At 37.5% G+C, this 14,233-nt stretch overlaps 1 protein-coding gene across 2 annotated transcripts in view; it reads right to left on the reverse strand.

The window, feature by feature from the left end:
- The window catches only part of LOC135201646 (probable methylthioribulose-1-phosphate dehydratase), a 145,609-nt gene that overhangs the window by 29,263 nt on the left and 102,113 nt on the right, over nucleotides 1-14,233 (reverse strand). For both annotated transcript variants that reach the window (XM_064230744.1, XM_064230743.1), the window contains exon 5: nucleotides 4,778-4,884. In XM_064230744.1, coding sequence (XP_064086814.1) covers nucleotides 4,778-4,884 — 107 coding nt within the window. The remainder of the gene's footprint in view (nucleotides 1-4,777; nucleotides 4,885-14,233) is intronic.

Below are 14,233 nucleotides of genomic sequence, written 5' to 3' on the forward strand. Positions count from 1 at the left end.
AAACTCAGAGCGGCTTAGCCTAGATGCCGTAACGAATGATCGAGGGGCAAACGGCCAGGGTGGCTCAAGGACGGAAAGGCTTCGAAGGAACTAGGGTCCTTTCGTAAGGTAATCGAGTCAAGAGATCCTATCTTACTAATAAAAATGGGTTGATATGACAACCTCCATGCAAGAAAGGAAAGCGAGCGCCACGACCGAAAGCATGCGGTTCGGAAGCAGGCTATCCCCCGTGAACAAACTAAAAATTAAACACGTCAATGGCAAATGCATCTCAAGGGGGCCGGCCGGAACCCCTATATGTGGTGGTATAGGGCGAAAAATGCAAAGTCATGAAAAAATTGATGGAGCTTCATATGGCAATTGAGAATACGTATACGAAATATTTCGTCAAAATTCCTCTTACTTTCGTAGTTACAGGGTAATTAGTAAACATAACTCAATAAGCCTAAAACATTCATCCGTACAAGAAAATGCAATATTTCTTCTGTTATCGTAAATTTTGATAATTATTGGCAAAGAAATTGTGAGAAATGGCATCTGTAAAGATTCCGTGGCTCGCATAAGCGAGTATCTGGTTCAATCATGAATCAGTTGGACCATAGACTTCAAGTAGATTACACGTTTGAGTTTCACCTCGTGACATTCGCTTGCTTTTACGTATGTTTATGTACGTTTCGGCAAGAAGTTCACCATGCCAATGAGGAAAAGACAAGGAAAACATCTCGCTAACTTACAGACGAAGAAAAATCGCTCAAGTATTATTACAGAATATCATAATATACGCGCAGTTAGTGAAGAGAGAGGGGAGGGTTGCTTAGTAACGCCCCCTTCTTGCCTGACAGCACACGTCACACTGTGCCCAAGGCTACGATCTTTGAGCAAAGAGATCTTCATTTATGATAAATAACATAGTTTTGGTTTTTTAATACCCAAAATGGTATATGAAATTCATAATAATCATGATTTATTAAATTGTCTGTAAAAAGAGAGTACACCTTCGAGTCTCACCTCTGACATACTCTTGCATTTACGTTTGTTTATCTTTGTTTTAGCAAGAATGTCATCATGCCAAAGAGGAAAATACAAGGAAAACATTTCGCTAACATACGGAAGAAAATTCGCTTTAATAAGCCGAGTTGGTGAAGGGGAGAGAGGGGGGGGTTATGATATATGAGCAAAGGGATCATCATTTATGATTAAATTATGATAAATAAAATAGTATTGGTTTATTAATACACAAAAAAGAAATATACATTCATAATAATCATTATTTATTAACAATGTCTTTATAGAAATACGAAGGAAAACTTTGAACGCCCGTATCTCAAAACTATATTTATTGACCTTCAAAATCTATCTCCTCACTTAGTTTTAAAGCTATAACATTGGAATTTGGTATTTAACTTGGAAAGACATTATAGAACAATCAAATAGAGCCCTTTTTTCCAATTTTTGTTTCGTCATTTTTTTATAATTTTTTTTCTCGTGATTTATAGGGTTTATTTTTTTACCATATTGAAAAATTCATATCTAGCAAAAAAATGACTTTTAGAAAAAAAAAACTCCATTTGATTGGAGGTCTACATCAGGTCTATATATGGTAGTAATCCCAGGTCTTAATATTAAATATCTAAGGAGGAGATAGAATTTGAAAAATGGTTATTTTCGGGATAAATTGCCCTGGCGTCACAAAACTGAAGGTCAGAGGCGAAAATCATATGCGGTTTGGAGATGTCCCAAGTCACCTTATTAAGTGGTATGAATGTCAAAGTCTTGTCGTTAAAAAACGGCATTAGCCGGCCGGCCCCCTTAAAATAAATTATATAGGGTACTGCTCAAGTGCAATCGAGACCAATTAGTATGGGAGACCAATTGGTGCAAGAAAGCAGGGAATCATCACGCGGCTGGCAAGCCAAGAGGAGGCGGAGTGGGAACGGCAACGCACATGTTACCACTCACACATATAACCTAAGATAACTTGGCTTAATATGCCAAAAACTGTCTCAAAAATGATCTCAAACATTAAACGCAGTACTTAACTTGGATGCAGAAGCTTGACGATCCATGTTGATGAACAAAGTGGATAAATTCAGACGAAAAAACACAGCACAAGGAAAAAACGTGTGTGGTGTGAACGATGCTATTGAAAGGAATGAAAACAAAAGCGCTAGTTGTAGTAGTAGCGGGTAGCGGGGCCTTGGATCGGCTCCTCTGTAGATGAGGGATGTTGAGGAAGGGAGAGTCTAAATGGCAAGGGACCTCTGGTAGTGGTTTCCACTCGCCCCAGATACCATACCGGCACCTTTATTAAAGGTGAGCGAGCTAGTTTTCTCTGGCATTACTATTTTAGTTTTTCTCTGGTAATTATAGCAATATTTTGCCTTAGAAATGAACACTAAAGGAAGCATTTCACAGAGCGACACAGGCTGAGCCTAGAAATGGCATTTTTTTGCATGTGTGCCCATACTTAAACCACTGAGTGCACTGAAGTGGTTTTGGTATAAATGGATGCACTTTATTTTGTCCCAGAATTTTGATTTTGAGTGGGAGATCTTGGCCTGTAAATTTTATTTTTGCAATATTAATTTGTTTATTTTTATCTTTCCTACCTGGAACTAAGTAGACTTCTAAATCATGTATATTACTGTATCTTAACTTAAGGGAGTCAAGTATCAAGTGTTTTGAGGGTAGTCCTTCTTCTTCAATGTTGGGTAAAATGACTGTGCCCTGTATATAATTTAATGTTTCATGACTTCTTATTGATATGTTCGTGCCATTTATTTCTTTTATATTTAAAAAGGTTGTGGATTGTTTTTTGGTGGCTAATTGAAGTAACCATTCATTTTCTTTAATATATTGGCATTCCATTTCTTGTGTTGGACATATGTTCAGTGATTTGTTTTCTAGTATTGCTGTTGATATTTTATTTTCAGCTTTAAGTACTAGAAATCTCGACCAGTTATCTGGTCTAAAAAGATTATCAAAATACACCAGTGTTGGGTTAAAACGATAACTTCTATTTCTTTTTGGACCTCGCCTGATGTGGGTTATCTGTGTATCAGATTTGTTTCCTTTCTCTGTAACATAATGGCTCCAATGTTATAATGTTTGAATCTTCTGACTGGTTTTTACTTTTGTTGTAGAATTTGGATATAATTTATTTGGGACTGGATGTTCCTTTGCTGCATTATTATCTTGAACTGACTGAGGGAGATTCAGGGATAAACTTCCACTGGTCATCAACTGTGCTGAATTTTGTCCATCAAGGGGCCCAGGGGTACTAAAAACTTTAGTAGTTGTATTTATCATAAAAACGAGAAAGAAAAAAATACATTTTGAAAAGATATCATTGACTTTTCATGAAGTTAAATCTTCTACCAATGGCACAAGTGAGAAATGACTCCCAAATGTCTGCATCCCTACCCTATCCCAAAAGGGAAGGGCATAACATGATTAGTATGGCCCAAGTGTAAGCAATACCTGCTTGGTAGGACTAAGAGTATTACTAGAACTAGGTCCAGCTCCACAGGATAGTTCTGCCTGCAAAACCAGGGCCCAACATTGTTGGATAGATGATGGATCTACCACAGTTCCTACTATTTAGCTTCGGATTTAACTTCAATCCAAGCTATGATATGTTTTCTTATTCATTAGCTATTGAAAATTTTGACAAAAGTGGAAAAATCCACTGATATTAACCCAAAAATATATAATGTCATATGGGACTCTTGGGTTCAGACATAGGAAGAAATTACTGAGGTTCCAGAGCCCCCTCACCACGTCAAGGTGGTCCTAAATGAGGGGGGATGTACAATGTAAGTGCCCACAGGAGTATGTATAGGAATGTCCCCAAGTAAATAAGTTAAGAATTTTGCAAGATTCATTAAGCTTTCAATGCAGCTGACTGAGAACTATAAAGATGCTTGGAGAAGAGTGCACGAGCGGTTCATGAGTTATGAGGTTGGTGAAAAGGAGGTGAAAGAGGTTACAAAACTAAGATTGAATGTAGGTAAGCTTGGGGAGAAATAAGAAGGGCCTCACGCTGTAACTAAAGTGTGGTCGAGTGGGTTGAGCTATCTATTGGATGAAGGTGGATGTGTATGTGAGATTAGGGCACATAGTCAGTTGCACGAGTTGTGTGATCCTCCAGAATATCTGAAGAGTCATCTGGTGAATAAATGGCTGCAAATTACAGTAGAGGATATTGTGAGTAAGCAAGAGGAAAGTTCGCTAGAAGAGAAACAATTGGTTTTCATAAAGACTGTTAAGACTAGGAAAAAGAAGGGAATGGGAAAAATGGAAGGATAGGGTAAGCATAGGAGTACAGATGGTACAGTGGATGAGCAGCTGAGGTCAGGATGATGCCAGTGGACCTACCCAATATGACTTTTTTTTTTTCAATAGTCAATAATACCACCCAAAATGTGAGAAATGATGGTTACTCTATTATGAAAGTGTGGGTTCGTATCCCCGTAGGAACAACAATAATTTAAAATCACTAGGGTTGAGAATTTTCTTGGAAAAAAAAGCAAGTTTGGCACACTCTTTGCTAACCCTAATTAACCCACAAAAAGGTTACTGGAATGAAAAGACCACCTTAGACATGAATAAAAAAAAATAGAGACAGGAACAGCATCAGCCCTTAGTAAAAACTTGGCCTACTCATATTAAGTCCAATTCTGCAGAGGAAGACAGACCATCACTGGTCCCCTACAAACACACAATAAAAAATTAATATATTAAAGAAAATTTGTACAGATGCAAAACAGTCGCTTACCTTGATCATCTCCAAATGAGTAACTCTGAATTCTGGACCAGGATATGCCAAGGTTGCCATAACAGCAGCTTTTGAGTGGGAGTGTATCACAGCACCTGCTCCTCTCACTGGAAATTGAAGAGTTTGATAATTACCTTTTTTGATATACATAATAGCCACTGTTCATCCTCAAAGGAATTACTCTCTCATGGTCCCCCTAGAGCTCCAAAAGAGAGACCAACCATTCTCAAAGAATTCTCTTTTAGTTGGTCACAGCCAGAATAGTGCTTATTAGCACAGTGATAGAATATAATGGACTCAGGACAGGAGGGCTCTATCTCCTCTCCACAACAACTACATAAGTTTTCCTTTTATCCTAATCACACACATGTGATAACAGAGCATATGTTGGCAAACTTCCTCATTACACGTTGGTCTGTCAGAGTTCACACATTCCCGGTTTTTGCTCTGAAAAATGCAATCATTATACCAACTTTACAACTAATTAACTACATAGTTTTAAGGCCCTGTGAAAAGTTTTACTACCATACAATGTCTGATGGATAGGCATATACAGTGGTACCTCGACATACGAAAGGCTCAACTTACAAAAAACTCGAGATACGAAAGCAAATACGAAAAATTTTACAGCTCTACATACGAAAAGTTTTCAAGATACGAAAGGTTGTTGCTGTAAAGTCCAGAGATTCGCCCGGACCACCGAGAACAATTTTAAAACTCCCGCGCCGCCAACTGAGTAAACTCCCCACCATCCTCCCACTCTCCCATTGGTTCCTGATGCTAGTCACCCCATAAGGTCCTGCTCTCCTATTGGTCAGCATCTACCCCTTGTGCTTTAAGTATTCTATTGGTAAAAGGATGCTGTAAATTGAAAAACTTATTCATGCAATACATTTAATAAAAAAAAAAACATAAGGTAAAGATAGAATAAAGAATAGAAATGAATGGTTATTATACTGTTTGGTAGTTTCAGTAGTTGAAGAGAGATAATGAAAATTTATGGCTTACTGTGTAAAGTAATTGCTTGGCGATCGTTCGATACTCGTAAGTGCTGGATGTAAACAGAAGTTTGTAAGCTTTTTTTGTTTGTTTATTATAGTTAATGGTTACTTAATAATTATTTGAAATGAGTACATGCAATAAATTTAATAAAAAAAAATTGTGAATTAGTTATCATAAAATATAAAATAAATCAAGACTGCCAACAAATACGTATTTTTTAGAATTCTTCTTCTGTTTTAATATTACGTATACGTATGTTTCATTATAGCTATCAGTAACTCGGTATCTCCATTAGGTAAAGAGATAAGAATAGAAATGAATGGTTATGGTTATTATACTGTTTGGTAGTTTCATTAGTTGAAGAGAGATACTAATGAAAATTTATGGCTTACTGTGTCCTAGGAAAAATGATTGCTTGGCGTTCGTTCGGTACTCGTAAGACGGGTCAGAGCTGAATGTAAACAATCAATTGGAAGGGTTTTTTTTGTTTGTTTGTGTATTATAGTTAATGATTAATTAATAATTATTTGAAATGAGTACATACTGATTATTTATACATTTTATTGGCATATTCTAAGCTTTTAGCTCTTAGGTTTAGATGTCAGAATCATAGATTAGGCTACAGTAGCAACCGCTAACATAGGCTAGGCTTATTGCTAAGGGACATATGCTAATGTCCTAATATATGCAGTAAAAATGGGGTTGAACATTATATGCAGTTGAATATTACTCAAGTATGTACAGTATTTTGCCTTTTTGGAGTCATATTTCTTCCGTCGGATCGGCGTCGTAACCCTAGAACATGTGTTTTAGGCCTGGAAATATAATTTACTGGGTGTTTTTGGAGGGCTTGGAACGGATTAGCCATTTTACATGTAAAATGTGGTCCAAGATACGAAAACTCATGATACGAAAGGCGCCTCTCGGAATGGATTAATTTCGTATCTCGAGGTACTACTGTATTTGTTAAAATTGGTTTCCTGGAAGGTGAGAGGTTAGGATTAGATTGCTAGGCTATTCTATAATGGCTGGGCTTTTTTTCCTGTCTGACAAAGATGCACTAATTAGCATTAATACAGTAGACAATTCTGTTACTGAAATTCATAAGTCAATGACCTTAACACTGATGTATAGTTTGAATTTACTGAAATAATAAATCAGATTAACCTAGCTTCTTGTTTATGAAGCATAACCTTGACAGTACTTCCCAGTCATGCTAGACTTACAAGCCAGTATTTCCTCTGAAGTACTATTCTATAATCAAACTAAGTGGATTGTATGATATAGAAAGTTCCCCCCACTTATCTTAAATATTGGGTTTTTTCAAATGTTAAAAGAAATGTATTCTTGTTGATCTACTTCCAATGGGTAATACTCAGTCAGTAGTGATGTCACAGGCATTGAGAAAATTTTCATGATGTCCTTTGTCTGGTGAGCTTTTTTAAACATTAAAATCTTAAAGATACTGATTTTATATAAATTTGGTATGATAATTCCAATAATTAATTATTTTAATTGTGTACCATGTAACAATGCCTATAACCTTGAGGTAATCACAGTTATGAAATGTATAGAAGTACATTGTATGAGTATATGAGTATCCATTTAGTTTTTTAACGAGTTAATTAGCATCTGTGAGTATAAATCTTTTTAGGCAGTCTTATAATAGTAATTGTAAATTGATATTTTAATACATTACTATTTTACTGATATGACCCACTGATCATGTTACCTAACACCATAATAGGGACAAGTACTTGTGGTCATGTCAGCCTGTTTCAATATCCAGTGTTTGCTGCCTATACAGTGATATAGGTAGCTAGCACTGGGTAGTTTTTAATTAACACTTACTCCTTTTAGCACTATTGGCTGCTATTATGCAGGATCCACAGATTACCTGCACTGCAGAAAATTGTTAAATCTACTTTCTGCCCATGGAAATGGCTCACAATTACCTGCCATGAGCCACCGCTGAAGGAATAAAGAAGAATTTGCCATACACATGTGAAATATGCAACATGCCCTTGGCAGCAAGTCTAAATGATGACAAGGCTCATTTTCAGCTGTCTCTATGAGTATAGTTCTCATTAGGAATACAGAAGGAGACTACATCATTCTGGCAGAACTTCAGCAGTGTGTGTTTCCATCCCTCTCTAAGCAGAATCCACATTTTTGCCAATACTACTCCATAACAGTGGATTCTAGGAACTCCCTCCCTCTTCAAATCCTCCAATAGAGAAGAACAGTTACTAATGTGTACCAACAAGAAACGGATATAGCCGCTGAAATTTCCCTTCTGAATCTGGAAGATCTAGGGAACAGTCTTCTGCTTTACACGAGAAAGAGACTTCACATGAGAACCTTGCCTCTCCCACACAACAATCAGATATTGAAGGGGACCCTGACAGGGTCTACCTAATCCAATCCGAAGTGTCTATACCTATTATACTCCAGGCAGTGGCAGTGATGGCTCAATCATTTTATGCAGGCTTCCCTGGTAAGAAAATTCCATTTGCTGTACTTTCCGAACTCTGGGAGGAAATCATGAACAGCATCAAGGATGGATGACTTTCCTACTGAGCATCAGCTTATCAGAGATACTATTCATGATTCCCAAGGGGAAATTATGTCTGTCTTGGATATGGAATTGGGAGGATGTGTAAAAATTTCTCCTCTAAACGTAGGTCACGGGAACCAGGTATTAAAAAATCCAAGCCCAAAAAGAAGTTGAACCAGTTGTTTAGATCTCCACTAAAATCAAAATGAGTAATAAGAGAAAACCTACTCACTCCCAGAGCTCTGACTGCTGATAATATGACCAGGTGGGACTATAAAACCTCAAATCAGAATGTATGGGCACCAATATTTGCCCTTGAGAATGATGACAAAGATGAGATACATCAATGTAGTACATCCTTCCATCAGATGGAAAATACCATTAATGAAAGAAAAACTATATTGAGCTTCAACATGTATAATTTTAATGCAGAGCAGCCTATCCCAGTACATTTCACTCCCCAATGTAACTTCCCTATTACATTGGATCTGGAGGAAGAGTCTGTTGCTGCACAACTCATCGAACGAGCCAAACAACAAAACTGCACAAATTTAGGTATTCTTGGATAAGGGGAATCTGGGAACAATACCCTTCAGAGTTTCCTCTTCCTAAGCCTAAGCAAGCTCAATATGAATCAGAGCCATATAAATCCCTATTCCCTACTAAAGGATCCCTCCAACAACAGAAGACAGGACAACAATAGCAGCAGCTTCCCTTCTGAAGTGAATAAAGATGCTCCTCCCAGAGAAAATGGAAAATCAATTCCTGACCTGCATATTATAGACAAGGGAAGAGGAGCCCTTTAGGACAGGCATGCTTTGGAAGTTCTCCCCCTTGGGGACAGTAATATTTTCAATGAGCAAGGTAGAGATGGTCTCACCCACCCCCTCTTCTAAAGGAGGTTTTTTTCACAAAAAACTAATCTCTTAAAAGAGACCATAGAGAAAGATGTGCTTATTAGCCACCACTCTTCTACGTCCCAGAGAAGGGTTTGTTTTGTTTGGTTGTTTGTTTGTATGGTGTTTTTACGTTGCATGGAACCAGTGGTTATTCAGCAACGGGACCAACGGCTTTCCGTGACTTCCGAACCACGTTGAGAGTGAACTTCTATCACCAGAAATACACATCTCTCACTCCTCAATGGAATGGCTGAGAATCGAACCCGCGAACACCGAGGTGGGACGCAAACACCATACCAACCACGCCACCGAGAGAAGGGTGCCTCTGAATGAAGGGCGATATCAACCTGTCAAGTTTGAACACACTGTTTGCATAGTTTTCTATATAGTATTGTACTTATTTGAGCTCAAGAAAGGAGTTAGTGGCCTACCTAGATGAATGGCTAATCTGGGAAACCAACAGAGAAGAGTGCTGATAAAACCTGAGAGTGGTAGTCGACAGACTCCAGTCAAAAAGTTTCCTAATAATTAGGAACAAGTCCTGCTTTACATCTAGCATACATTTTTTGAGGCTGAGAGTTTATTGGGATGTTTTTTGTGGGTGGACGTCTCTTCCCAGCAGCACTCAAACCAAGATACGGAAGGACCTGAGAAGATACCTTATGCAGCCCAGCTTTTCCAGACAACAACCCCTCTCAAGCTAGTAATTGCTAACATGTTTCCACATCCAAAAGTGGACCTGTTTGCCATACATGAGAACCATCTACATCCAGTGTGTCTAACCCCGGACATGCAGGCAATAGCAAGAGGTGTGTCCTACAAGACTGGAATGAATGGAGGATGATATACCATTTTCCTCCATTGCCCCAGATTTTGAGGACTTCAACCAATCTATACTAACATTTAATGGAAGTGCTTACCTAGTGGCCGTGAATTAACTGAACAGCCATTGGTTCCTTTTATATCCAACAACAGGTGAGAGAATAGATTCCATCATCCTCCGCTGTTCTATCTCTGACAGAAAGGGGAAGTTGTCTACGCATACTCCTTTCTCAACCATGGCCTTCATGTGTAGTTTTTAAATCTATCCTACCATGAAAATGATTTAACTAACACTCCAAGGTACATTCGAGCAAATTACTATCGGCAGAATTTCATAATTTTTCATTCACCTGCCTGATTCACGATTCATGTTCTAATTCTGTTTTTGTATCTTTATTTGAGGGATGTATCTCTAGTTCTAGGCAACCTTTGTTCTTTGGGCCCATTGGTGACGACAGAACAGGTCATCAGACAGGAGAATTAGGTAGTCTACCTGTTTTACGTTTGGTTGCTACCTGTATCTTATTTTTGTTGTATTTGTATTCTTTGTTTTTTGCATTTGTATAACTTTTGGGTAGTTTTTGGTTTAGTTATATTGGGAATTAGACAGTTAGGTATTTATTTGTTGTTGATGACATGAGGACTGGCCACTCTGACAACTCATGTTGCTTCCACTGAATTGAATATGTCTCGTAGTGAATGTGAACTACTTTTTTTTCGTTAACAGATTACGTTGGTGGCATGTTTATTGTGTAAAAAAAATTATGTGATTCCGTTCGCAATTCTCCTTTATATCATCGTAATACAAACTTTACGTTATTTATCTTATATCGGCGTGAAACCAACAGTAAAATGTCTTCTTTCAAGCACAGTAGTTTTCAATAAAATTATTTTACCTCAATTTTATCTACGGTTGTGTTTGATGGCATACGTTTACTGGATTTATCCTTGTTGCCGACGTACGATAATAGTCATTAGCAGCTTGAACAGTTTTCTCAGCTTCAGTTATAACTAGGTTTAAATTTAACAGTATATTTCCCGATTGATCTTTGATCTATATTGATCTTTGATCTATAGCAAATAAAGTTATTACATTTGTAAGTGTTACATCATAAAAATATGGAAAGTTATTCCATATATATAAAAAACTAAAACTATGATTAATTAAAACCAGTGACCCAAGAGGTCAACCAGCTTGCTTGCAGGAATGTGATCAGACCAGAGACGATAAAGTATGCTAAGATGACGTATACAATAAAGTACGCTAAGATGACGTGCCGTCACCTGTGGTCCTTCATTTGTTTTGAAAACATTAGCCCAAGCTTCCTGCTTGAGACAACTACTGCGACCTATAATTCAAACGGCCTACGTGATTTGTAATCAGTGTCATCTGTATGTATGTTCATATGTTCGAGCTACTGTCTGCTTCCTTTATGATTTGTAACCGAGATGGTAGTCAGAGTTGAATTAGCCATCATCATTGGCAGAAGCGATCAAGCCATCGTCATTAGAAGACCTGTACATCTTTATCTAAGCTTCAACATGTAGATTTGAATTAGCCATCATCATTGGCAGACCTGTACAAATTTCCTCTGATCTTCATCATGTAATCTCAGGGAATACAACTATTTTTTGTACTCAGTGTTTTCTACTAGAACCTCACATCAGAAAGAGATCGAATGAAGTTATAACTATCATCATGAGTTTAACACATCGTCGTCATAACCAAAGAAGATACCGACTTCGTAAGTTATCACAAAACCCCAAGACACTCCAATGAGTATGGAAGTGCATAACCAACCAACTTAGCGTAAGATTATCGCAAGTCTAACATAACCTCACAGGGCGCCTTATTATACAAGGCAACAGCCCTTTCACATTAAGATATCTCAGTTCTACTCTACATAACACCATTTAAAACAACTACGGTAATATTGTACTGTAGTACGATGATTGAAATACAAGCCAAACGGATGTTATCCAATTCGGTTGTACTAGAAAAAAAAAAAAGTAGTTTCTCGTTCGGTTGTTCATGGCTGTTACATGTTCACGCAACGAGTATAACGTTAAAACCATACTTTCATCATTCTCTTTTGCTGTTATTGAACTTATGTAACTAGAAGATCAGATAAAGTTAGGCTATTGTAATTTGGTCTCTCATAAAATCGGACTATCGTAAGACAAATTATCGTAACTTAAACACTACAGCTACCTGTAAACTGTATAAACCTTATTATATCTTTACATACTCTAGACACCCAAAGGATTAAAGCTAGGCTTTTTTTACTTGACAGTATTTATAATGCTATAATGTACTGTACAGTACTACTGTACAGTAAATTCTATTGTACTATACTGCATAAATATAATTTTACTTATTGCACCATTGTGGGATTACGGCGCCTTTGACTGGTCTAGAGTTTTGAAAGAAGGTGTGCAACGGCTGTAGGCTTTAAAATCGCTTAGTGTCGTAAATCACTTAGCGTCGGCGGCCAGGAACGGAACCCCTACCGCTAACCGAGGGCCGCCTGTATATAACTTTGTAATAAACATAAGATTCATATTTTTATAACCAAAAAATTGGCATCTTGTAATAAACAAAATTCAATTTTTTTTTTATTAAAAATAGACTGACAAGTGTTATTCCTGTCAGTTTACCTGAGGGTGTGTAAAAGGTCCAGTTTATGATTATATGAATATGGTTGCCAAACACCATAGTAGCTGGCAGGATAGGGAAGTAAAGCAGGATAAGACTTGGTCTGTACTGTGGGTACAGGACCAGTATGGGTATGACTCATAAGAGCTGGAAAACTCGGAAGTTCCTCGCTGGATGAGTGGTTTTCGCACTCGGCTGCCAATCCGGTGGTCCGAAGTTCAAATCCCGGCTCCTCCAACGCAGAATCGGAGGAATTTATTTCTGGTGGTAGAAATTCATTTCTCGAATAAGTGTGGTTCAGATCCCACAACAAGCTGTAGGTCCTGTTGCTAGGTGACCAATTGGTTCATAACCATGTAAAAATATCTAATCCTTTGGGCCAGCCCTAGGAGAGTTGTTAATCAGCTCAGTGGTCTAGTAAAACTAAGATATACTTAACTTTTTGGAAAATTCGGAAAATTTTTAAAATAGCCCATAATTCATGTTCTATTCTTTATAGCCTAATCCTATCTCTATAAAGATATATCTATTCATAATATGCGATGTTCAATTCCTGTTATTTGGCCTTAACGAGATGGTGTGTGAAGGTCCAGCTTATAACACACAAGACTTTTTATAATTCACAGCATTTAGCATCAATTCATATCAATTCACTGCATTTTAGCAGCTATTCACATCAATTCATCTTAATTTTTCAATATCAATTCCAATTAATTGGTATAAATTCCAAATTAATTCCAATTAGTATTTCAAAATTATTTTTTTCAATTCCAATTCAATTCATAATTAATTGGCCCCAACCCTGCCTGTGACATTGCCTTGGATTGAAATTTTCAGAAACATACTATTGTTATAGGAGTGGTGATCATGCTGAAATATTATTAGGGAAGGCACAATAATTCCTTAGCAAGACCCAACATTATTAGGCAAGTCATCTTAGAACCAAAAAGAATGACACATATATAGGTTGTGGGGTTGTTTCCTGTTCTTTACTGCCAAACCCTCATGGGTATCCAGAATAAAGATGATTGATAACCTGTGACTATACTTTGGACCAAACATTTACAGTATCTGGGTTGTTGGGATATATTTATTAGGAGCTATGCAATTTTGTCACCTGTCTATTTTTTTGGAAGCTCCTTTGAGCTCAAGATAAAGAGTGGCTACCCTATCAAAACACAGGTTTTCACATAGGAAAAACCTATTTTTGGTAGCTGCTGTGAGTCCTCAAACATACCCACTTTCCCTGATGAAAAGGCATTGGAATATTTATCTTGCACAGACTGGCGTGAAAGCTAGCTGACATGTGCTGTTGTCACATTAGTGCAAGAAGGATAAAGCGAAAGCTAAGGTAGTCGTTGTGGAAAGGAGATAAGAGCCCTCTTGTCCTGAGTCCTTTACATTCTGTCAATATGCAAACAAGCACTATTCTGGCAAAGACTAACTATATGAGAATTCTTTGAGATTGGTTGGTCTGTCTTACGGAGCCTCTTTTGAGGACTCACAGTGGCTATCAAAAA

The sequence above is a fragment of the Macrobrachium nipponense genome, chromosome 28 (assembly GCF_015104395.2).
Source record: "Macrobrachium nipponense isolate FS-2020 chromosome 28, ASM1510439v2, whole genome shotgun sequence".
Taxonomy (NCBI): Eukaryota; Metazoa; Arthropoda; class Malacostraca; order Decapoda; family Palaemonidae; genus Macrobrachium; species Macrobrachium nipponense.